The sequence below is a fragment of the Tachysurus vachellii genome, chromosome 14 (assembly GCF_030014155.1).
Source record: "Tachysurus vachellii isolate PV-2020 chromosome 14, HZAU_Pvac_v1, whole genome shotgun sequence".
NCBI lineage: Eukaryota > Metazoa > Chordata > Actinopteri > Siluriformes > Bagridae > Tachysurus > Tachysurus vachellii.
In genome coordinates this window covers 16,018,855-16,044,355 of record NC_083473.1, presented here as the reverse complement: position 1 = coordinate 16,044,355, position 25,501 = coordinate 16,018,855, and the positions used below count along the sequence as shown (strand labels likewise).

At 39.2% G+C, this 25,501-nt stretch overlaps 1 protein-coding gene across 1 annotated transcript; it reads right to left on the bottom strand.

Annotated features, from left to right (window-relative positions):
• Positions 1-3,160: 3,160 nt before the first annotated feature.
• On the bottom strand, positions 3,161-24,251 carry wasla (WASP like actin nucleation promoting factor a). The gene is made up of 11 exons (XM_060886466.1): positions 23,732-24,251; positions 19,558-19,692; positions 19,310-19,396; positions 18,520-18,616; positions 16,628-16,651; positions 14,527-14,707; positions 14,227-14,269; positions 12,541-12,694; positions 7,351-7,901; positions 6,534-6,642; positions 3,161-4,319 (listed from the first exon to the last, which is right to left on the bottom strand). The coding sequence occupies exons 1-11, from the start codon at positions 23,831-23,833 to the stop codon at positions 4,258-4,260; spliced, it is 1,545 nt and encodes a 514-aa protein (XP_060742449.1). The 5' UTR covers positions 23,834-24,251; the 3' UTR covers positions 3,161-4,257.
• Between the last annotated feature and the right edge of the window lie 1,250 nt (positions 24,252-25,501).

Here is a 25,501-nt window from a genome sequence, read left to right as displayed (position 1 = left end):
TGTCTTGCTTCATGATGATGAAGGTCCTACCAATTACACTGGATGTATTTCTCTGTAATTTTCCAGAAGAATGTTTCTGACTTCTGAATTCTGAGCCATGCTTGAATAATGAGCTTTTATGTAATGGATCATGACCAGATCTTTTCTTTCGCCATAGTTTGGCCTTTCTATCACTTTGGTTGAGGTTAATCTTAATTACAGATCTTTTTAAGCTCATCTCTATATTTCTTTGTGAATCCTGACCTCCAGATTCTTACTGCTGATGACCTCTTAGCTCCAGTGAAGTGAAATCATCTTGCTACATCATACAAAGATATTCTAGACTATTGGAGCTTTCACCTTTGTGGCAACACTCAGGAGAAGACTAGATATGGTTCTGATGGTCAGTGTCCACATTTGGCCATGTAGTGCGTCTGGAGATTACCGAATGCTAGCTAATAGAGGGCCACAATCCTTAATGTACTTACTTAAAAATGTTTCCTCAGGAGAATTTTGCACTGTGTCGTTCAGTAAATAAGTATACAAAGACTCATGAAAAGTAATGAAATACAGACATTTTTATGACAAAAACGTGGTATTTTATCAAATAAAAAAAATCGTATATATATACACATATACCAGAGATTATCAGGGTATTGAAATGTAAGATTATTTAGTTTATATAGTTTTTTCAAGTCAAACATTTAATAGAAAAAATATGTTAGTCAAACTATTTTATTGGGTACGTTGTGTGCATTTTCAGTGTCAGATAGCTGACAGTTACCGCATTACTCCTACATACCCTAGACCCGAGCCAGACAAATACAAGTCATGTTTGCTTTTTTTCCTAAAAAAATAAAACCTGATTTGGTCTGTAAATAGCATCATATTCGCCACACTGTGTGCATCATTAAAAATTTTTTTAGAATTAGACACATGCAAAAGGGCAGTTGTGGCTCGACTGGTTAAGGCTCTGGGTTGTTGATCTGAGGATCAGGGTTCAAGGCCCAGCACAGCCAAGCTGCCACTGCTGGGCCCTTGAGCAAGGCCCTCAACCCTCCCTGCTCCAGGGGCGCTGTATCATAGCTGCCCCTGCACTCTGACCCCAACCTCCTTAGTTGGGGTATGTGAAGAAAAGAATTCCACTGTGCTGTAATGTATATGTGGCGATAATAAAGGCTTCTGTGCCCCCGTTCTGTTCTGTGAAATACTTTACAGCAAACATGACTTCAAAAAAGTCTTCATGTTTTCTCTGTAACGTATATACGGTAATGAGCACAGAAATAAACAGTCAATGTTTGACATGACAAACCTTTGTATTTTTAAAAATACATCAGAATCTTCAAAATACATTTAAAATTTTTCTCAGCATCTGGCAGAACTTCTTCTGGACACCTTGGCTGTTATAATTGTTTGTTTTTACAGCTAATCCCTGAGAGCCAGGATTTATAAGTGGCCCAACACTTGCATGCTGTGTAATGTTCTTTACTGACATACAAACATTTATTCAATCATTTTCTCCCGCTTATCCGAACTACCTCGGGTCACGGGGAGCCTGTGCCTATCTCAGGCATCATCGGGCATCAAGGCAGGATACACCCTGGACGGAGTGCCAACCCATCGCAGGGCACACACACACACACACACACACACACACACACTCTCATTCATTCACGCAATCACACACTACGGACAATTTTCCAGAGATGCCAATCAACCTACCATGCATGTCTTTGGACCGGGGGAGGAAACCAGAGTACCCGGAGGAAACCCCCGAGGCACGGGGAGAACATGCACACTCCATACACACAAGGCGGAGGCGGGAATCGAACCCACAACCCTGGAGGTGTGAGGCGAACGTGCTAACCACTAAGCCACCGTGCCCCCCTGACATACAAACACTCTCTCTCTCATTTTCTACCGCTTATCCGAGACATACAAACATATTTATTAAAAAAAAAGTAATGTTTAGAAATCGTTTTTCACTGATCAACAAATTACGGCATAGTGAATCATGTAAATACAGAAAAAGTGCTTTAGTTAATGCTCATATCATACATTACAATGGGGAAAACGTGATCTCAGTGACTCAGAGATCACTGAAGTGAGCATTTAAGAAACTCCAGCAGCTTTCTTGTAAGGAGGTTGGGATCAGATGTGATTCAGCAGAATAAACCTGAGAGCAGACAGAGTTAAACAGAACAGTGGCAGCTTGATAGTTCTGGGATTTGAACCACCTGCCCTTTGGCTCAGTAACCCAAAGCTTTAACCACTGACCTTGGCTTCAATTCATTAACGTCTGGGTTATGAGCATGCTGCATTACGCCATTCTACTGCAAATGGTTTGAGCTAACAGGAAGGATATAGTGACTCACATAACCCTCTTTTACAACTGTGTTGAACAGCTCAAAATACACAACATACCAATATGTGAGGTGGATGGACAACAACAGCAGATTCTACTCCTGTCAGACAAGAACACACAACCTGGACCACTGACCACCAGCTTTCAAAATCAGCTTTGTTTCTGAATTTATTTTGCTGTCCAAACAAGCTCTTTTAAAATGATCTATTCCATGAAATTAATTGAAATTGAAAAGTCAATTCTGTTCTTAATTAGAATATTAAAAGCACATTTCCTAAAATGTTAATAAACTATTTATTTTGCATTGTATTTTCATGAACAACAGAAATGATATACTTATATTCCAGTAAACCTTTTTCTTGAGATTGTCTATAGAGTGAATATCTTTAGTCGGACATCAAAAAAGACTAGATTTCTTTTAATGAAGTATGAAAATACATACATATTTAAGTAAACGAAGTCTCAATCTGATAAAGTACATTTTTTGGAAAAAAAGAAAAAAAATCTGATAAATAATAATAAAAATAATAGTAAAGAAAACTAAATGGTAAAGATTGACTATAACATCAATAGTTAAAAGAAATGACCCTAGTAGACCCAGTGACTTGTCTTAAGAGTTCATGACATGTACTGTAACTTGCCTTTAACCCATTTATTTACGATTTGAGAGTCATCTAGGACATAAAGCTTGTAAACAGCCCATGTAAAAGTTGCTCTGTCAATGTTACGTAACATTACTACACCAGTACAGCCCACCCTCGGACTTGGGGTTTGAGACTTGCATGTGAGTGACTTGACAACACTGACACAAACGACTGAGAAAATGAACCAATATTACTATTTATTTAAGTATACAATTTAGTGTTTTCATTCCACATTCCAACCCATCTGTAAGGTTTGATGTCAGTTTTATGGATTTAATGCAGCACGATCCTTGATTCAGACAAATACTGTTAAAACAGCATTAATTGCTACACAAAGATCCTTAGTATTTACCTTGCCTGTGTTTGTCATGCGTTTTAAAAAGCGCTGGCTTTTCAAAAGCTTATATTAAATGGTTTAAGTTACTGAATAGTTTGTGTAGTGCTTTAACATATGACTTAAATTAAAAAACAAACAAACAAAAAAAAAATGAAACTGTTATCGGGGATGTTGATCGTATTTCGAAACAAACTGCATTCACAACTTTGTCAGTTTCAATCTACAGCATTATTTTTTTCAATAACACCATAAAGCAAGAAACTAAACGTAAAAATAAAACGGTCTATTGTGTCACGTGCAGTGTTCAGTGAAATCTTAACCTGGTACAGAGAACCACAGGAAACAATCTGTGAAATTGCAGCACAATGTGGCATTGTAGTGACTTTCATCTCAACATCCGTGCAAAACATAATGAGAGTTTATCAGCCGAGTGTAGTACATTTACATAGAGTTACAGGATTGGTGGCTGGGTGGAAGGGTTAAATATTCTGATAGAAGAACCTCTTACCAAAACATAAAGAGCTAAACTAGGACTTGTATAAGAAAATCATAAGTACAGAAAAGCAGGGCATGAAAATAGTGTTTTCAGTCGTTAATCAACAATTAACAAGAACGTAGAGGATCCTGCCCATCTCCCTTTCCTCTTTAATGAGGGAACGGAAACATTCAAATCAACAAGTCGAGAAAAGCCCTTCCTGGCATTAATCTTCACATGGTTATTCCAGAATATTACTTTACAGCGGATACATGACAATACTTTACAGATTATATGAGGTATTGCACAAATTATTAAAAAAAAAAAAAAAAAAAAAAGGCAACAAAAATATACAGCGATTTGAAAGACCATGTACAGAGTTTGAGTACATTTTGGAAAGGTGAGAATTTAGTGTCAGTTATTCTACTGGGTGGGAGTTATCATACGGAGACGAGGTCTAATCTTCCCATTCATCATCGTCCTCAAAGTCTTCATCTTCTTCATCATCCTCATCTTCATCTGTGAAACAGAAATACAGCTTTAATTGAATATCTTGAGCTTTGATACGTGCATGTAGTAATGTACTACACGAATGCACCGATTTGGAGAGTAACAAAATCAGACTAAACTCTTATGGTAAAGTTTCTGGATAATCAATATGTTCGCAAACACTAGAGATATTAGAAAAGTCACGCTGGCTTAAAAATGCAGTGACCCGAATCCAGGCATCATTAAGCATTCCAAATCCGTTTGGTTAGCGCGCAATCTTGAACCTATACACCCTTACAGAGCACGCTCTAAAACCGACATACCTATATCCAGCATAATCTTCAATCATCGTCCACTTTATTAGGAACATTCAAACAGTTGCATCTAATCAGCCAATCAAGAGGCAGCAGCACAATGTATGAAATGAGGTGTGTGTAGAACCTATAGGTCTATAGGTTTCTACCATTCTATAACCCTACATATACATAGCATTATCTAGACTATACCTGGAACATGTAGACCTTTATAGTATCAAGCTTTAGGATTAGGCACTTATATAAACCCTGCTCTGGACCATGATCACTTTAAGCCAAACACAGGGTTCGACTTAAACTCATCCTCTGCAAGACTAAACAAGATTGAATAGTTTTTTGTTTTTTTTTTTACCTCAGGTTTTACCTTGAAGACATTCTTTCAGTTTTGACCCACTAGCATGAGGATATGTCTTTTGAAGGAATCTATAAGACCTTCTTTAATCTGCTCTGTTTTAGAGCATCTTCCAAATGTGGTAAAGGTATATTTTAAGTTTTATTAGACCATTTCCCCTAATGCTTCTTTTGCATTACTGTGTGTATGTTTTATTTACAGTTTTCCCTAATACCTTATTACCTAATTTCAATATTTAAATATAAATTTAAATTTAAAGGTGAAGTATTAAATATTTTAAGTATTGTTTAATATTAAACAATCATTTCAATATTTAGATATTGTCAGTCAGCTTGCTTGTGAGGATTACATTAGATTAGATTTGTTCATAAACTGTTGACAGGTGCTTTAGATCTAACATGCCCCTTTTCTACCGAGGCAGTTTTAGTGCTGGTTCGGAGGCAGAGCCTAATTTAGGACCAGTTCTTTCAAAGCACCGGCTCTGAACCAGGAAAAGTGGTTCTTAAGTAGCACCAAAACGCCGCTGGTCTAGACTTAAGAACCGCTTGTGTCCGGGACTGTGGGCGGAGCTACTGTTAGTGCATTTGATAATGTACCTTAAGTATACTAATGTTTAATACATTTCAGTCAGGACCACTTGAGTCAAAATAAAGACAATTCTTTGACATATTTAAATTTTTGATTTGCAAGCTTATAAAATTTACATTTGGCGGTATGGCTCTGTTCTGAATTCCCCATCCTTTTCATGAGCTCCATGAAAGCTAGTCAGGGAACAGCAGCAGCTTCATGGGGGGGACAATCTCCCATTTAACTGGGAAAGCAGCAAGACAAAATCCCCCATTTAGAACAGAGCCTGCATCAGTGACAACAGAATGACACTGATTAAGTTAAACACAAAGTTTCAAGGAGGAGCTAGGGGAGGAGGTGGGTTGCAGCAATGCAGAGGAAACAGACTGACAGACTGCAACTGAAAAATAAAGCAGACAGACTGAAAAAAGCATTTAAATAGGGTGCCCAGTTTGAAAGGGACCAATAGCGTGCTTAGGAATCAGATCAGCTGATGGGCAGGGTTAGAAAATTGACATCAGCTGATAGCCGAGCTTGACTATGTGGCCTGCCTGAACTGACGCTGAACGCTATATTTTTACTTTACCGCAATATGATACATTATCAGCACACATGATAGTAGGTAGCTACATGCTAAGGCTAACTTTTTCTGTGTTAATGATAAAATAACGTTATGTACTTTCTCGATTACAACCTCCGTTTATACAAATTACATGGAGCTGCACGTACACGTTGGATTCGCCGCGTTTGGATGATAATGTAGGTTCACAAAGCCATGAGCATTAACAGTAAAGCAACATCCGCTATTGTTGATGTGTGTTTGCCGCTGCTGCGCTGTTGGTGGGACACGTGACACGTATAAAGTGACGTCAGACTCGGCTCTGTGATGGCTCTCTAGCCGGTGGAAAGGCAAACCAACTTGTGGAACCAACTTTGAACCAGCACCAGTGCTAGCTCTGAACCAGCACCTGGTTCTTTTTGGTGGAAAAGGGGTAATACACAGCCCTTTACCTGAGGAATGGATGGCTTTGCTCCTCTTCTGCATCACCTCCATTAGTGCTCCCACGATACCCGACGTAGGAGCAGGTGTGGGTGGTCCCGATTCCGAACTATCTGATACCTTCATGGTGAAAGAAAAAAAAAATCAGTTATTATCATATTTACTCCACAGTTTTCGTGTTCTATTATTAGTTTCCTGACTCTCAATATCAAAAACATAGCACAATATTGTAAAAAAAAAAAATAGAAAGAGAATTGTAAAAAAAAAAAAAATAAAATCAACCAAAAAGGCAGAAAGTTTTAAAAGGAAAAGCCTAGAGCATGTTGGTGGATGAGAGAGTTTTCTAGTTATGAGCCAGTAAGAAAATGGTGAGGAAAAGCCTGGTGTGAACTGCTACTTAAATCAAAAGCAGCTACTGTGTTTTTTACTGAACAACCATACAACAGTCCGATTCACTTAGCTTCTGTTGACTCACACCATCAAGGCTCTTAATTTCTCAGGCCAATATTTACCTAAATTCAGCTTTTTCACAGGGTGAATTTTATTCATGTTTGGTCCGAGTACTGCTTTACCTGAAAGCTTTAGTTTTCAGGTTTCTTTCATCTCACCAAATCAAGGAATGAACAGGTACACCACTGATACTGAAAAATGACCCATTGCTATTAATTTGATGTCTGAAAAATCTTGGATTTCCAGTTTGGTGTGTAGAAAACCCTCTTACAGATTTAAAAAGGGTGGAATCTGAACATATGGTTGTTTAGGTTTCACTCTTGCTATCAATGTGGTTTCAAGACGTGTAATCTGTGAATGAGAGCGAGTGCTGCTGACCGTCTTGAGCTGAATGCCCTGGCGGATCTGGTCGAGTAGAGCGTCGCGGCCCGTGTTAGTGGATGCTGGACGCTGGCTGTTATTGTGGTCCACCTTTTTCAGTTGGGTGCCCTCTCTGATCTGCTCCAGCAGGGCTGATTTACCCCCTGTGGGCAAGGGTAATGACTCCCCACCTCCGTCTACCTCGGGTGGTGGTGGGGGTCCGGGAGGAGGCGGAGGAGGAGGAGGAGGTGGTGGAGGAGCTCCTCCTGCAGCTGGTGGTGGGGGTGGAGGAGGTGGAGGGTGAGACTGAGGGGCCTGGGGGGGGATGCTGGCATGAGCAGGAGGAGGGGGAGGAGGATGGCCCCTGCTTGGAGGGGGAGGAGGAGGTGCACCAAAGCCCTGGCGGGAAGGTGGAGGGGGCGGGGGAGCAGATGTAGGTGCTCGGGAAGGAGGAGGCGGAGGTGGTGCTCCTCGTCCACGAGCAGGGGGTGGGGGAGGAGGAGGGCCAGAGTTGTGATGGGGAGGGGGTGGGGGAGGAGGACCGCCACGGGATGGAGGAGGTGGAGGTGCTAGAAGAAAAAATAAATAAAACAAGATTGTAGAGAGAACACCCATTAGATGCTGTTCATTTTTCCAGCATAACAAACATGCAGCAACAGAAGTGTATGCAGAGTTAATAGTTAACACCACTTCACTGAACTCAACTATGCTTTGCATCCTGGTCTTCCAGATATTGGCCTGGACTTCCACAGTTTCCCTTAATAAACATTTTAATGACATTTTGGAAAGTGCATACTGAAACTGTGAGCTGGAAGTGCTTAGATAGCTTTTCATAACCTTTTCTATCTTCATAGGCAATATTTAGCCGTATTTAATCCAGGGAAAGCTGCTCAGACAATCCAATGCTTCTCTATATGTAAATAAATATACTATTTTCTATTATTATTATTATTATTATTATTATTATTATTATTATACAGCTGACAAATCCCTAATGACAATTTTGGCTTGAGAAATAAAACAAGGACTGAAATTCTGAGGATTTACAACTGAAAGGGTGTCCAAATTTTTCCACATTACATAATTTCTATTTTTAACTTCAAACAAATACATAGTAAATGTTCGTTCAAACATTCATAGTGATTATTTAAATAGTTTGTTGCAGAGGCTGTGTTGATCTCGTTTCACTATGAAAAAAAAGAAAAGAAAAAAGGTCTGATGTAGCCAGAGAAGCCAAAATTTTACCTACGCCTGGATCACTCAAGTTATTGTTTTGCTAATCTACTGTACCTACTGTATTAGAGTTATAATCAGATGACACACACGAGCTTGACTACAGTACACAAACCCTGCAGTCACGCGACCATTAAATATATCAGGAGGTCTTAAAGGGCCCATGGCATCACAAAGAGGAATCAGAATTAGAAAACCTTTGGAGAAAAGACACCGTTTGGTTTTCAACTTAGAAACTTAGGGACAATGAAATGTACAAATGCATAAATCATATCCCTTTATAAACATTCTTTTCATTCGAGACATTAAGGCATATGTAATTAAAAATGAAAAATCCTCTTCGGATTTCATGGGCTATTTAAGAAGTAAGTTGAAAGTCAGGTAAACAAGCCCAGCCAAAACACTGCACACCACACTAACAATCGCTTTAATCATCTAAGGCATGCAAATCTACTGTCACCGAGTCCAGCCAGAGGGAAAAAAAGGTTGGCCACACCTACCGTTCCACCTGGGGGGACCTAAAGAAAATCACACAGACGTATAAAACATACAACTTTTCTTTAACAGTCCTTAGACTTTTTTTTACTTCAAGAAATGTTGCATAACATGAAGACCTTTAGAGGAAGCAGGCTGTAAGTCTTTCTGTGAACTTCTATTTGCAGAATTCATATTCAGAGTAAATAGGGACAGCAGATTACTGCAATCAGTAAATACTTAACCTGGTAACCTAAATGCTCAGTCATTTAAGGTTTAAATTTAACTTTTAGTGCATGGACATTCGATCTGCTTGGTCGTGTGTCAGAAAAGACTGACGGTTATCTAGCCATTGCAACAAGCTGACATTACTGAATTTCACTAGCTGTCTGCAAACACATTCTCTGTCAGTGTGATTTTATATACAAGCTCCAAGTTGTTGATATTTAGTGTATCAGCACTGGTTCAGCAACCATTTTCTTATTATATGTTCTCAATGGACAAATCTATAGAAATAAAAACTGGATATACTTTAGAGATGTCAAAGTGCTGCTTGTATACAGTAGCAGTATAGATTTACTGCCCTCTAAATATAACTCAACATACAGCAATTATTGTCTAATTAACTGGCAACAAAAGTGAGTTCACACTAAGTGAACAGGTCAAAACTGTGTCCAATGTGTCAATATTTTGCGTGAGCAGCATTGTTGTCAACCACTGCCTTGGTCCTTTTGGGCATGGAATTCACCAGAGGTGAATAGGATGTTGCTCGGATCCTCTTGCACTCCTCCATAATGACATCATGTGGTGCTTCTCCACATTCCACTTGAGGATGCCCCACAGGTTGACCAATAGGGTTCAGGTCTGGAGACATACTTGGCCACTCCATCACATTCACCTTCCTCAGCAAGGCAGATGTCATCTTGGAGGTGTGTTTGGTATCATTATCATGTTGGAAATCTGCAGTTCGGCCCAGTTTTTGAAGGGAGGGCATCATGTTCTGCTTCAAAATGTTACAGTATATATTGGAATCCATGTTTCCCTCAAAAACGCAGCTCCCCAGTACCAGCAGCACTCATGCAGCCCCAAACCATGATGCTATCACCACCATGCTTGACTGTAGACAAGACAAACTTTTCTTGGTACCAGAGCGTTGCCATACATGCTGGACACCATCTGAGCCAAACAAGTTTATAGGAGACTTATCAGACCACAAGACATCATTCTAGTAATTTATGCTCTTGGACAAGTTGTCTTCAGCAAACTGTTTGCAGGCTTTCTTGTGAGCCAGATTAAGAAGAGGCTTCTGGGACAACGGCCATGCAAACTGACTTGTTGCAGTGTACATAGCACGAGGACTCAACTTATTCGGTCGAGCCTTGCCAGGTCTGTTCTGAGTGGAACCCGTCTTGAAAAACCTTTGTATGACCCTGGCCACTGTACCGTAACTCAGTTTCAGGGTGTTGCCGATCTTCTTATAGCCTAGGCCATCTTTGTGGAGAGCAACAATTCAAATTTTTTAAATCCTCAGAGTGTTCTTTGCCATGAGGCACCATGTCAAACATGCAGTTGACATTATGTGAGAATTGTACACAAAGCACCAAATTGTAACTGCTTTAATACAAGATACACAAATTTGTATGGTCCTGTTAGGCAGACAAAAGCACTATTCGGAAAGGACTAGTTTTACAGGGGGTCGTTAGAGAAATTTCAGTTTCACAGAAGTACTTTGTATTTTCAGCAAAATTGGCGCTTCTCTGAGAAATCTAATCCCGTGTGAATGCGAATGTCTGTGATTGCCGAATTTTTTTTTTCCAAAACGCGTTTTCTTGTCTGTTTTGGTCAATGTGAACTACCGTATTAACCCTAGCGCACCGGTATTCAAGTTTCTGCTTTCTGCAAACCAGTAATGGATGTAAATGTGTTTGCTACCTTGCGAAGAAATAAAAAAAATGAAATCAACAAGAAGAGCCAAATCACGTAAATTGTTAAGACTGGCTACTGTAATATCAGTTTCAGGTAAGAGTACTTTCATTTCTATAGTCAATTACATAACGTGAAAATTATATAAAAATGTATTTATTCCAGTGGGTTTATAAGAAGTTCTATATAAAACCATATGATGACCATAGGCAATCCACGCATCCTGGACATGTGGTCTTGTGCAATGCCCACATGTAAAACACAGACACTCCTATCTCCGTAATAAACACAGAGATGTTAGTCCCGTCCGAATCCATACATGAAATGACAGACGTCGGCTGAAATAAATTCTAACTCTAATGTCGTTTGGAAAACTAGTCCCGTCCGAATAGTGCTAAAGACATGAACATGATGAATAGGACATGTGGCTTTGCATGGTTAAACAATGTACAGCTGTTACCACTAATGTTATCAATAACGGCTATATGTTAAATCTATATTGCTATACAAGCTGCACATTGACTACTCTAAAGTATATCCAAATTTCATTACTATAGTATTGTCTCTTGAGAAGATATACTAAAATGGTTGCTGAAATGTGAGGGGTGTACTCACTTTTGTGAGATACTGTGTGTGTGCGTATTATATATATATGCACGCACACACACACACACACACACACACACACCACTCTGCTCATCTGGGTCTGTGTAGGGAACATTTCTAGTTCTAGCAATAGTTTGTTAGACTATTTACTACACCTACAGTCAGGGAGTCAGTGAATTGTGTGGCAACAGTGTTGCTGGGATTGGATCTCGATTCAACACTTAAACTAACCAAAGGTATATGGACATCTGACCATCACACCCATTATTTTTTTCCTGTAGCAACAGAAGCAATAAAGCTGGAAACACACAACTGTAAAGAATATCTTTGTATGTAACAGACTTAGGCCGTTATGTTCTAGCATGATGATGGTTTGCTATGGTTGGTGAATAGGAACCCAGATCCCTGACCTCAAGCCCAGTGAACACCTTTGGGATGGACTGGGAATCCAACTAAACCCTAGGCCTCCTCACCCCCTTCCCCTTAGAAAAGCTCAAATCCCCACAGCCCAGGAAAGTAGAGGCAAAGGGGGGACCATATCTGTGATTTTGTAATAGGATATTCAATTCACAAATTTTTGGCCATATCATGCACTTAATCAGTTTTTATGTCTGCCAACAAAGAGTCAAGAAAGTCACAAATACAAATATGTAAAGGTATAAGAGCAAGTCCATTTTCATCTGAGCAAATCAGAAACACTCACAAAAGTGAACCTGAAGTTAAAACAGTTGATATGCTGTGTGGAAAGTAATGGAAACCTAACCAGATTGGTTTATTTGCCAGCTAAATAACCATGTTTAGATTCAGCACGAAATCACTCAGTAATGGAATAATGATTAATGAATGTTGCATCGATTTACATTAGTGGGAAAACCAGACAGAGCTTTCCTGAATAAATCTGTACTGCCTTATATTGCGTTCAAGTTCAAATAAATATACGTTTGTGAATTGTATTTCAGACTCTTTGCTCACCTTGTCTCTTCAGTTCATTCTTGACAGCCTCCACGCCTCCTTTCTTCTCAATGAAGTCGTAAATCACTTTTGACGTTTTCTTGTCTTTCAGCTGTGCTTCGGAGATGCCGCACATATCGAACAGGTTCTTCAGCTCGGGGTCCAGGTTATTGAGCTGAAAGGAGAGCAGAAGCAACCGATTTTATAACAATTTTCAGAAAAGACTATAGCACAAGTATTAAGCTCTAACGTCTTAGTGGCATTGAAACGATAAACAATTCTTTATTAATGTACATTTGTGTCAATTCTACATTAAAATACATGCTTTACACCGAACAGAAGGATAAGAAGTGTTAATAATAAGCAAGCTGGGAAACAAACCAACACCACGTGTATAGTTCTGATTATGCAGTATTACCAGGTGGGTGCATTATGCTGTTTTACATACCAGGACAGACATTCGGTCCAATCCTGACACCTTGTGGTAGGCTTTTTGAGAGCAAAAGGATGTCCCATTAAACCAGCGGTGTCCAATCTTATCCACAAAGGGCCGGTGTGGTTGCAGGTTTTCATTCCAACCAAGCAGAAGCCACACCTTTCCGGATAAGATTGGACACCGCTGCATTAAACAACACCCACAATGCACTACAGTCACTATGACTTTTTTAGATGTAAAAAAATGCACAATACTCTGCTCATACTGAGAAATGTCTTCTTATGATTCATTTATTGTTTTAGCTGTGGTAAATATTCCACATAACTCCAATGCAGAGCTATAAACAGCAATTTGTTTGTTTCTTTGTTGCTTAATGCCATATCAGTAGCAATGATTACTATAGTGATACTAATAGTGGTATATATGTAAAGTGTAATATCAGGGTTCCCACTCTTTTTCAGAGATCATTTTCCAGGACATTTCAAATTTAGCAAAAAAAGACAAGGCTCACAGATTCACGGCCTAAAGTAATATGTTCTTCTCTACAGAAGTCTTAAAAACAACATTTATAAAATAAAAAGACAGCACATATTAATACCCTTTCCTTTCTTAGGCCAATGCCGTCATGCATGCTTTAGTTTGCTGTGCATTCCCCTTGCACATGATATTCAGATTAACAAGGTTAATATAACCAACACTTAAACCATTCCTAGCACCTGAAACACAACACAAGACAGCGTCATTCGTCACAGTGAGATTAAACAGCATAACAAAAAACCCGTCAAAACTCAGCGTCCCTGAACAGAGGGCTTTCTGTTACTAACGTTAATTGTTTCGACCAGTTGTAAACTGTTCTTTAAATGATCAAGAACATTTAAAAATAATAATTTTCCAGGACAACAAGATTTTTTCCAGGACAATTTATGTTTTCTCTCATTTTCCATGTTTTCCAGGACTGGAACATTGGTCATTAATTTTCCAGGATTTCCAGGTTTTCCAGGACGCGTGGGAACCCTGAATATGTATGTATTATGACACAAGTATAATGAAGCAATATAAACTGTAACATGCCACTTGATGTGGGATGCATGTGTGTGTGTGTGTGTGTAACAGAAGGAGAGCAGAGCCTGTGTGAACACAAGGCAATTCACACGCCGACATGCCACTACCACACAGGTCGGCTTTGTGTTCTAAAGAAAAGCCACTTCAGTATGCACGCATGTGTGAGGGTGAGTAAGAGTGACAGAGCAAACCCTTGTTGTGGTACTTACATCGAAGCCTGTGTTCGGGTCCCAGCCTACATGGCCGATGTGTCTGTTAAGAGACATGACAATCTGTGTTAGTACATTTTGATACAGTAAAATGCAAACAGAAAAGAGGTCTGCTTGTTCCATTACTTTAGCCAGTTTATGTGCATCATGACTACAGATTAATAACCAGCACATGCTTCATTATGCGCATCGTGCACAAAGAAACAATATTTCAGCACACTGAACCTGAACAGCTGGTCCAGGTTCTGGTCCACTGAAAAAGAAGAAAGAGGAAAAAAAAGAAAAAATAAATAAACTTACTGAAAATTGCTGGGGGTCCCGATGTCAGCCTTTGTCAGTTTCTTCCTCTTGCCCTTCACCTTCTTCTCTTTCTTGTTAAGGCTACTGTGCACCATGTTGTTCATGTGGGAATTGTTGTGGAAGCTCACATTGTTAATTTCCGGGTTCTTGATGTCCACGGTCGCCATTGGCAACGTGGGCCCTGGGCACAGCACATTAAACGATCACTGTTAGCTAGAACGTCATTTAAATCCCAGTTTGGTTATCCATATTGCTGAGCAGGGAGACGATCCTGCTGGCTGAGATCTCAGACTTTGTGTAGCCAACAACAACTTATTCTTTCCATGCACAGACACTGAGGGGGTGTTCTACAAGTCATTTACAGCCAACAGTCAATCTCTCTCTCTCTCTCTCTCTCTCTTACACACATACACGTGCCTGACAATGCAAACTTGAATGACAGATTCTTGCTTTGTAATGCCAATTTCCAACTTCATTTGTGACAAAAAGTCAGGAGGGCAGTAAGAGGACAATTTTTAAGTGACTTATAAATTCCTTCAGTATTGCAATAGTACACATTCTGAGGGTTGATTCATTTGTATACTCTACAAACCTGTGCACGTTCCTCGTGCATGTTTACATAGCGGTCTGACGTGATACGTCTGTGTACAAATAAAAGTGTTCACACGGTGGCAGTGTTGCACGTGCCGATCCAGTCCCTCCAACACATTTTTTCTGTATACATTAAAACTGATTTAGATTCTGTAAAATGAGGCATTCTATACAGTCTTGTTTTTCCTTGAACTTTTAAGTTTTTTTCAGGGGAGAAAAAAGAAGAAGGAGAAACTGCAAGTAGCATATACTCTACAGGAATGTGTACCAAGGTCAAAAGTTATAGTGACCCATAATGTACACTGACTGATAAATTGCACTGTACCAGAGCATGGATATTAGTAAAAGACCTGAATAAACATTAATGCAGGTTATTTACACTGCACCTGGTCCTACAATAACTGACTGTTGCTTTACTGTTCTGCCAATCTGCATGTGGATTGTGGACGAGGCCCAGGTTCTACCTTGACTCACACCACCACACACCACACATAATGAAAACTCCAATGGCTTTTTTTTTTAAAGCTTAAAACCAACAAGGAAAAAAAATAAAAATAAAAATACAAGTCACATTATAGAAGACACACCCCCTGAGACAGGGACAGACCTAACACACGTCAGGTGAAACAAACCTAATTTCATTAAACTTGACTGAAAGAATTAAGATGATGGTAACAAGCATTATTAAAATAAAGGAAAGTGGAAGGCATATTTTAAAGGGAAAAAAAGGATGATGAAAAGTTCTATACTTCCAGCTATTCGGTTGGATTCCTGTATATAATGTAGCTTTTCTCATAAAGAAAGCGGGAAAGAAATGTTTAGGAACAAAACCCTAGTTTTGAGAGTAACTCAGAATTTAAAAAAAAAAAAAAAAAATGATAGCTTCCAGTTACAAAGTGGAACGTTTCCAGAGCACCAGTAACATCCAGAGTAACAGTACCGAGAGCAGCCTGCACGAGTCTTGCCTCACTATCTTATTCAATACTGTTTATTAATGCCAAATTTATATAATTTATATAATTTATTATATAAATTATATATAATATAAATAAATGTTTGGATGATGAGGCACAAATGGGAATATGTTTTTTCCTTTATGCTATAAATTACACTGTGTTTCTGAGATGAATGAAGATGGTAATGTTTGAGGTTTTCTGAGCAGATCACAGCGCTATCCTAGGGCAATGATATCGAGTCAAAAATCTCCAGCTGGTGTTGTATTAGTTCGGGGTAAATGTCTTAAACAGAAAACCATATTTTTAGTCATTTTTACTAATCAATTGTATGCAGCTATTTATAATAGCGTGTATTATATAAACAAGACAGAGCTGAACTCCTATCCAGGTCGTTTACAAAAGAAGTGCGTTATGGGCGGAATTTATTTTCTTCTCATTTCACTTGACTCCTTAATACATTTTCTCTCGTTTGTGCCATTAAAAGAAACAGGTACTGAATGAAAATAACATTCAAATATCAAATCAGCATTGAATGCAAGTTCTAGAACACATACCATTTGGTGGGTCACGTCTTTTCTCTGCAAAAACAAAATTAACAATGTTAAAAACCTGGGGGCGACTCAAATGGTAGAAGCTTTCAGCAGAAAGGGAATTAAAAGTCAGGTGATATTTTCTTTAGCGTGAGGTTAGTTTGTTAAGGATCAGACAGAGACATCTGGAAGAAGACTAAAGCCGATACAGTTATGAAGCAAGACCAGATCTCATAGCAGAGGTTTTTTTTTGTCTTACAAACAGAATAGTTTGTGGGGAATTAATACTGAAAAGCTCATGACATACAATCAAAGCGGTGCGAGAATGGGGAGAATAGGTCTAACGTTAAGCTTCAGGAAGCATGGAGCCCCATCTGAAAAGACGCTCCATACACAGAAAACCTCAAACTTCAAAGCTGAGCATGCAAAACAGAGCAGGAAAAACTGGACGTAAGCCACAGGAGAGAGAGCCAGAGAGAGCCAGAGAGAGAGAGCGAGTGAGAGAAAGAGCGAGAGAGTGAGAGAGAGAGCGAGAGAGAGAGAGAGAGAGTGAGCGAGAGTGAGAGAGTGAGCGAGAGACAGACAGAATAGGAGTGTGCTGTGCTCATGACAGAAGAAGGACGGTTGTTTCCTTATCTGCAGAAGTCATTCTACAGTTTAAGGAAATAGAATAACTTGCAGCCTCTTTAAAAAGTAAATGAAGCCACATATAAAGTCGAAACATTTACAAAGGCTTAAGTGCTTCACCTCAACCCATGAAAATGAAATCTTTGTATAGAGCAGAGGCTTGTACATAGAGTCAGGTGAAGCAGAGCCATGCCATTTATATCAGCTGTCAAACAAATCCTCACTGACAACTTCGTATCTTTAGAGTGACAGACGGCATTTGACTAGTAATGCTATTTGGTAAATATTAGCTGACTTGCTCTACTTTCTACATTGTTTTTATTTGAATTTCGGTCTATTTCCGCACCGGCTTTAAGGGCTATTTCATGGCAAATACAGATATTAATCAAACATTAAATAAAATGTAACTTAGAAAGATGTGATACAAACAGTCAAAGCTTTCCTGGGTCCATTTCAGTAAAAACTCATAGGTCAGTCTGGTGTGGATTATAAAGCACCTTGTGTACAATCTACAGGGTTTATTTCAAATAATTAGTTATTTTGATTTGCTTATGTTTACTTTATAATGGTGGATTAAGGGCTTGATGGCAGAAAGTAGGATTACTGCCTCCTTTAGCTGTGTAGTTATTACTGAAAAAAGGGAACTGAGGCCCATTGAGGCAGGAGTCACGCTGCACCACAAACTCATTAGGGTTATATAGCTATGCTGTTTTTAACCTTGCCATGTTGTATTACCAAAATCTTATAGAATCAATTAATCAAATATTGAGTTTGCTGAGTTTCTCATTCCACAAAACTAGCATCCAAATCTGAACGAGTTAGCAACATGCGTGTTTCCTAACAGTGAGAGATGATATACGGAAAATCACACAACTACAAATTTTAATCGTTCGTTTGTTGTGTCAAAGGATGTGGTTTGTTCGATACCGAATTAGTTCTGGTTTGTATTCATTGTGTAGAAGTTATCCGTTATAACGGCCGCACTATCGTTACACTGTGTGCAAAATAACAGCAAGTCTCCAAGCAAGAATAAAATATATATATTATAGTATAATTAAGGGATGTGCACACACTAACATTATATGACAATCATAAACACTGTTATAGAATTAAGTTACATGTTTTCCTTATTATGCTGGACCACCATAAAGGACATGTGAAATATATAAACGATCGGTTTTAAGAAGAAATAAAGAAATAAAGAAATAAGAAAATCTCATCACCATGTGACGCTTGTGAACGAAGGATAAAAGTGAGAAGAAGCTAAAAAGTTAGACTGGCATAATCACCGGTTTTCTTCTGTCGTCTGCTGATGAGGTCATTGAGCGCACAACGGAATCGTTTCGCTTCCTCTTCATTAGCAAAATTCAGGCCGATCTGGCAAGTCTGAAAAGCACACAGCACGGCACAGACTTTCAGACTACGTACGTTAGAGGTGTATGCGGTGTGACAGACACACATGCAGGGGGAAAAAATTCTCATATAAGAAAAACAAGAAGTTATAAAACTGACTGTGCAGGAAACAGAGCAGTGTGTAAAAATGCTTACTGTTACAAAGCCACTAAATAACAGACTTTTCTGTGATCAAAGTCAGGAATAACCGCTGAACCTCAGCGCTTTGCTTGGTCAGTAATGCCCTCACTTTGCTTGCTGATATTGCTGGCTAGACGTATTAAATAGTTCATTTAATATTCTTATTGTGTACACATGATGAGAGCTGTTTAATTTATCGGCGCTGAGAAACATCACAGTGATTAAGTAGCTCAAGTGAGTCATAAGACTGCTCATCATAAAACTGCTGCCTTAAGAGATACGCATGAAATGTGGCTTTATATCTGATTATGATTACACCGTAAGTTGTGATAGAAAGTCATAAACACCATACAATCTGTAATAAACACGGCATAAAAATATGGTATATCCTGTATGCATGTACAGGAGCTCAGGTGTATAGCCATGATTCTAATCTAATGAAGTAGATCTTCGGAGATCCTGTAGAAATCCTGTAGATCCTGTTCTCACAGAGAACTATCTAACTGGGAAAGGTTAACCGTATTGATCAGAAGCAGGCAGACTTACATCCCCTGGAAATGTGATAAAGTAAGGTCTTGAACTATTGCTTGTAAAATTAGTGTACAGCTCCTGCTCAAACTTAGTTTTTCCATCCTGCAAAACAAAAACAAAACAAAACAAAAAAAAAACAATGAATAATGAATCTGTTTATCACATTTCGATCATTCTCCATCCGTGTATTTTTACATTCCTGATTTCAGGAAGTTCACAGTAATGCGCACACAAAGCCTGAGGCGTACCTGCAGCACACTCACCTTGATATCGAACACACGGATGAAATAAGACCTCTGAGGGTTGTCTTTCACCAAGCAGGCCACGCCACAGCATCGCTTGCTCCAAGACGGACCTCTTTCTGCTGCGTACACCTGCACCACTGCTGAACACAGAGTCTGCAGAACACAAACAAGACTTCCTGTCAAACATAAAGCTCCATAATACAACAGAAATTCTAACTACACAATAAGAAAACTGGACTAACTACACAATAAGAGCACATGAGCCGTGTTTTATCTATCTGAGTGGGTCAGAGCAATTATGAGCAACAAAATTCTATCTGGGTAACTCGGTTGTTTTCACACACAGTTTTGCAAACAGACATGATGATGTTCCATGTTTTCAGTGGGTATCTGCTTAGCTCTAAAACAGACTATTAAGAAATCTAAATAGCTTGAAAGAAAAGATTTTATTGTCTCACACACAAATAAATAAATAAATTTAAAAAAAAAAAAGGAGAACATGTAGGATACACACACACAAAAAAGACAAGAAAGTGATAAACAAGTTTAAACGTTAATAGTAAAAGTGTTGATAATTGACATGTATTACTGAAATAAAAATATTTAATATAAAAATTAAAAAAAGCTTTGTGCGTATAATGTAATTTTAACTAAAGCCGAAAATATATATTCATATAAAAATTAACACTAATGAAACCTATAAACTGACTCAAACCAGAATAGTAAAAAAGAAATAAATGAAATAACAGAAGTTACAAAAAACCCAAAACTTACTAAATAAGAATGAATTACAAAGTCTATATTGACTCTGCGAACAAGTGTGTTTGAGCCACATGGAAAAGAGAGCAGCAGTAAGTTGTGTCCTCTAGGACACAGGCAAGCAAAGGCAAAAAAAAAACAAAAAACAGGCCAACATCTTGGCAACGCAGTCAAAGGGAACAAATCCAAGATCTCGGAGAAGATGAAAAATTTTCCATGGACAAGTGTGCTTGCTTACACACACGCACATGTGCACATGCATGCACACACACACACACACACACACACACACACACACACAATAAGGTCAAAAGTCATTGTCAGAAATATCAGAGGATTAACGGCCAAAAACTGTGAAACTGGCCTGGAAAATACCAGTGCAAAAAATATGCTAAAGTAGGCAGCTAACTAAGACAAACAAGACAGGAAAGTAATTCAATCTGTGTGCTAAACTGCCACGTCAGTAGCAGTAATAACGACACATGGCTTTTCTTCAGCTCAAACGGGGAAAACTGCTTCCTGCTCATGCTTGAAAAAAGCCCTCTCAGCATTAGGAGATTCTGTCTAAAGGAAACACAAGGACAGCTCAGTGGCTCGGTGGAAGCCCAGAACAGAGACCAAGCGGCTCTACAGAGACCTGCTCCGGGGAGGGAGCTCATCAGATTCAATCCGATGTCACCCGGCTTCTGTTAAGTTCTGTTTCTAGTTTTTATAGTAATGAGTCTTTTTGAATTCTAAACTGTAATCTTACTGCACATCGATGAGTATTCAGCTTGGTTTGGAAATTCTATTCTATAGGAATCTAGTGCTAACATGAAAATCTGGACAGAATTCAGCACTGGCTCAGCACTATTATTCCTTCAAGCCAAAAAACCTTGCAGTGGAGGAGGCAGATCAGTTCACTTCCTGTCCATAAAGACTGCTGACTGAGCACACATCCCTGTTTGGACCTCTCTCCAGCCTCTCTTCCTCCCTTCTGCCCACCCTAGGACACCCCCCTTACCCCCAATTGTCAGAATTGGACTTGCTCCACACTCTCTGCCTTCACATTTCAGTGCTTGTTCAGAAAGCAGAAATGAATGGACACATGACTGCTGGAAACGGACGCCAATGTCATGTCTCATAATCAGCCGTCCCTACAAAAACCCAGTTCGTGGCCTGGCTCTTTGGCTGTCTGTTCTCGACTGAACATTGCACTTGTACTGTCAATTGACTTCATGCTCCATCAAGCACGGACAAAAAAAATCTAAACAGGATGGGAAATGAGAATGTATGTTATTATTCCCAACTGGAAATGAAACAGAAATTAAGAATCGATTAGATGGTGATTGTGGCATTGAAGTTAATCTAGATTTGGGGTAAACACACTCAGAAATAAAAGTACAGAACTGTGTTTTTCATGTCATTGGAGTGGTACAATTAAAGGCACATCTTTCGTATCTAGTATCGATCCGTTGTACCTTTAATTAGCATTTAAGAATAAAGCCTTAAGCAACCATCCAAGGTCCAATTAGATAGCATTTAAGTTTGCAAATGATACGAACTAAAATTACACATGGAAAATTACAGCTCAGTGTCTTTATTTGGAAACTTTGGTGTCAAAAGTGTCTGGACGAAATGTTGCAACTAGACCCGAACACATCAGGTGATTTCAGTATACAATATTCTATACACCTGTGAACGCTTTGCGATTAAAGATGGTTCAAGATTCATGTGAAGCTTCTGATAAACCCACAGGACACAACAATCCATTTCTAGTCATTTCCCACTCGTTTTCATAGTGCAGTGCTCGGTGATATCTGATTATCACAGCCAATATTTTGAATATAATTACATAACGATTTACACAACTAATTATAAGTTGTGCAGGAATATCCCCCTGCTAAAACAAGCTTTTCACTCATGTCTGGGCTAACAAAATGTAATCCAGATGGCATTAGACCAAGAGGTAACCCGTGTTTAGTTCTTTTAACTCTTGCTTTTGAACTTGAGTGAAATTCAATTCATCCCGCTGTCATTTTATTTATTGTATAACTAAAACTGCTTGCTTGATAAACGTTTTACCCGAATACTCCTCTAAATATATGAAACGACTCTGCACAAAAAGATGCTGATTTCAGCAGATTCTTTTTTTTTAGCTGTGACATACAAGTGAACCAAAAATTTTGAGAAGTGCGATCATTCTTGAGCTGGAATGAGCTGCCTTCGTTGCACTAAAGTGGTGTGACAAACTTTACCTGTTAAACAGAAGTGAAACAACAAACACAGCACTGGTTAATTCTTCAGTGCAAGTGATTTACTGTTGTCTGGGACACAAGGGCAGGAAATAGTTCAAATCCCAAACAGACCTATTAGTCCCTAGAGTCTCAGCAGCCCCACAACACACTTTATTTGTGCGTTTGATCCAACACTGGAAAAGGCAACTTCATAAACAAAAATTGGTAGGTTATGAGCCTGAAAACAACAACAATAAGTGATTGTTGGAGAAAGAAAGCTGCAACATTCTTGTGAAATATCAGTTCACTCCTGCACAGTTAACTGAGTAAACTTAGCTTGTGACATGAAACCTATATGTTGCTATTTCACCTTTTACACAACATACATAATGTTAAAACAACTCTTAAAATGATTTATTAAAAAGCAAACACTAAACTCCACATTTATTCAGTGCATCTGCTAATGATGATGATGATGATGATGATTATTATTGTTATTAAACAGACTTGTTTTTAGCCGGGGATGTAAATAAACACTAATTAATGTAGATGTATTTAGTAACAGTTAAATAAAACCCTTTACCTTTATCATTAATGCCGGTTTCTTCATAAAGACCTTTAGATTAGGTTTGTAAATGTTATTTAACACAGTTCACGATGCTTTATGAACACGTTATAACGGATAGTTTAGCTTCATGCTACGTGCTTAGCGTCATTAACCGTTGTTTTGTGTCGCGTTTAAACGGATAACGAACAAAACGGTCCTGAGTTTAAAGTCGTGACTTTACATGTACAGTGTTGATGGTTGTTGCTGTGTACATAGAGACGGATATAACTAGTGTCCTGTAAGGTAAACAAACCCTGTGCTCCGGCCTACACTGCAGGAGGAAAACAAAACTGCTCTCTTAAGTGCACTTAGTGACCCAATATATACATATATACAGTGTACTACTGGTAGAAGTAACTAAGCTAAACGAGCAATATGATTCTGTTGCCCTATTTGCCCTCAGGCTCACTTTCCATGACCGAGCAGCCTGCTCATTGGGAGTCTATATATTCCCCCATGTCAATCCCAGCTAACTCAGGCTAGCCGGTTTAGCTTAGCATCAAAACAAACATGTCTCTCGAACACGTCCGTGCAGCAAAGGGAGCATTTAAAGGCGTAAAACCGAATTTCCTACTGAACTAAAAGGAAAGTCGCAGTATGCAGAACTTACGATGCATTTCCTGCCCAGGTAGTTGAAGAGACACTCGTTCTCCTGCGGTGTGAGGAGCATAGAGCCAGCGTTTGCTAGCCTCCTCTGAGGCGGTGCGGTCATGTTGCACGAACACCACTGAGTCCCTGGTGTTTGTATCCTGGTGAAGTTTTTTTTTTTTTTTTTTTATGTGAAATATGTGCGATCAGACATGATCATGGCCTGCACTCGGCCCATCCTGGAAAGACACAACTCACAGCTTGTGTTTTCTCCACGCGAACTCTCTTCACAAACTAAACTTCTAATCCTGCTTGTAAAAAGTCAGTTTGGATGTTTCAGTAATCGGCAAACTGCAAAATATAAACTTTCATCCCGAACTCCTACAGCAACAACGATCCCTCAAACCAACATGGCAGCTCGGTGGATGAACCGATGATGCAGTAACCGAAGGGGGTCTTGACATCAGCATTTTCAGATGTTATTATTAATAGCCTAGTGTCCAGTAATATTCGTTTATTAAAATAACATTTGATTCGTTCAAGACAAGGGTTCGGTTTTTTTTGTTGTTGTAATGGTTCCGATAACACGGGATATTTCGAAAATGCGCCCCTCTTTGTGTGAATGGTTTGTTCCGGTTTTCCCGTGCATTCTGCAGTATGCGGACGGATGAGTTGAGTTCGGGATGGGCGGAGTCTCATGAAACTGGAGGGCGGGTCGATAAAACGTCATCACCACGCGCAAGATTTACAATTTCTTTGCATGTCCTTTATTCCTTTGGTGTGTGCAGGATCAGGTTCCTCATATTAATAACAGTGGGAAATGCTACTACATAAATATACACGTGCTGCCTCTTAAAGTCCAACCTGAAACAGCACAAAGTCATTACTTACTCCCAAGCACATTGTTTGGAGATGAAAAATATTATATATTTATATGAATTATTTGTGCATTGGAAAACACTTGACCCTGTGCTCTATGACCTTTCCTCCTTTGTACACAGAAGTGTGTAAAAGTCCTTACTCAAAGCATCTGATCGCTCACACAATGAAACGTGTCGTGTAAAACATACATTTATGGCGTTTGGCAGACGCTCTTATCCAGAGCAACTTGCATTTATCTCATTTATACAGCTGAGTAATTGCGGGTTAAGGGCCTTGCTCAGGGGCCCAGGAGTGGCAGCTTGGTGGCCCTGGGATTTGAAATCACGACCTTCCGATCAGTAGTCCAACACCTTAACCACTGAGCTACCACATCCCCTAAAATACCATCATATATAAAATCTAGTTCACTAAAATGTTTACAGTAGTAGATGGTTATTAAATGTTTCAGAGCCTTTTGAGTCTGAAAGAACAAACTGAGTTCTTTGGTTTGCTTTATTTGGTGATGAGTACTAATAGCAACGTCCTAACCTGAATGTGACCTCAGGACTATAGCCTACAAAAAGAATCATGTTGCATCACTTCCTTAGTCAGACAGAAAAGCCCAGCACCTTTAATTGTACATCCAGTCTCTATACAACATCACTGATCTCAAGCCAAGGCCAAGGTCAACAAGCCAAGTAGCAGCACTGAATGCACTACAACTGCCTTGGCTTGAGATCAGTGGTGTTGTAGAGAGACAGGATGCCTCATGGCTGGTACAGGCTACATACAGCCAGAATATAAAGGAGTGGATATGCTGGTTTGTAAAACATAGGATCATCTAGGTCAGCAAATCAGTGCTGCTAACAAGTTTGCTATTGTGGAGTCTGGTATAAACAAGCCATTGGTGCCTGGACAGGTCTTTGGCACA

Coding starts and splice junctions, on each gene's coding strand:
- wasla (XM_060886466.1), bottom strand. CDS start 23,833: ATGACCGCACCGCCTCAGAGGAGGCTAGCAAACGCTGGCTCTATGCTC. Junction 14,270..14,526: donor GGGACCCCCAGCAATTTTCA/GTAAGTTTATTT, acceptor GTCTCTTAACAG/ACACATCGGCCATGTAGGCT. Junction 4,320..6,533: donor CAAAGCCATCCATTCCTCAG/GTAAAGGGCTGT, acceptor TCTGTTTCACAG/ATGAAGATGAGGATGATGAA.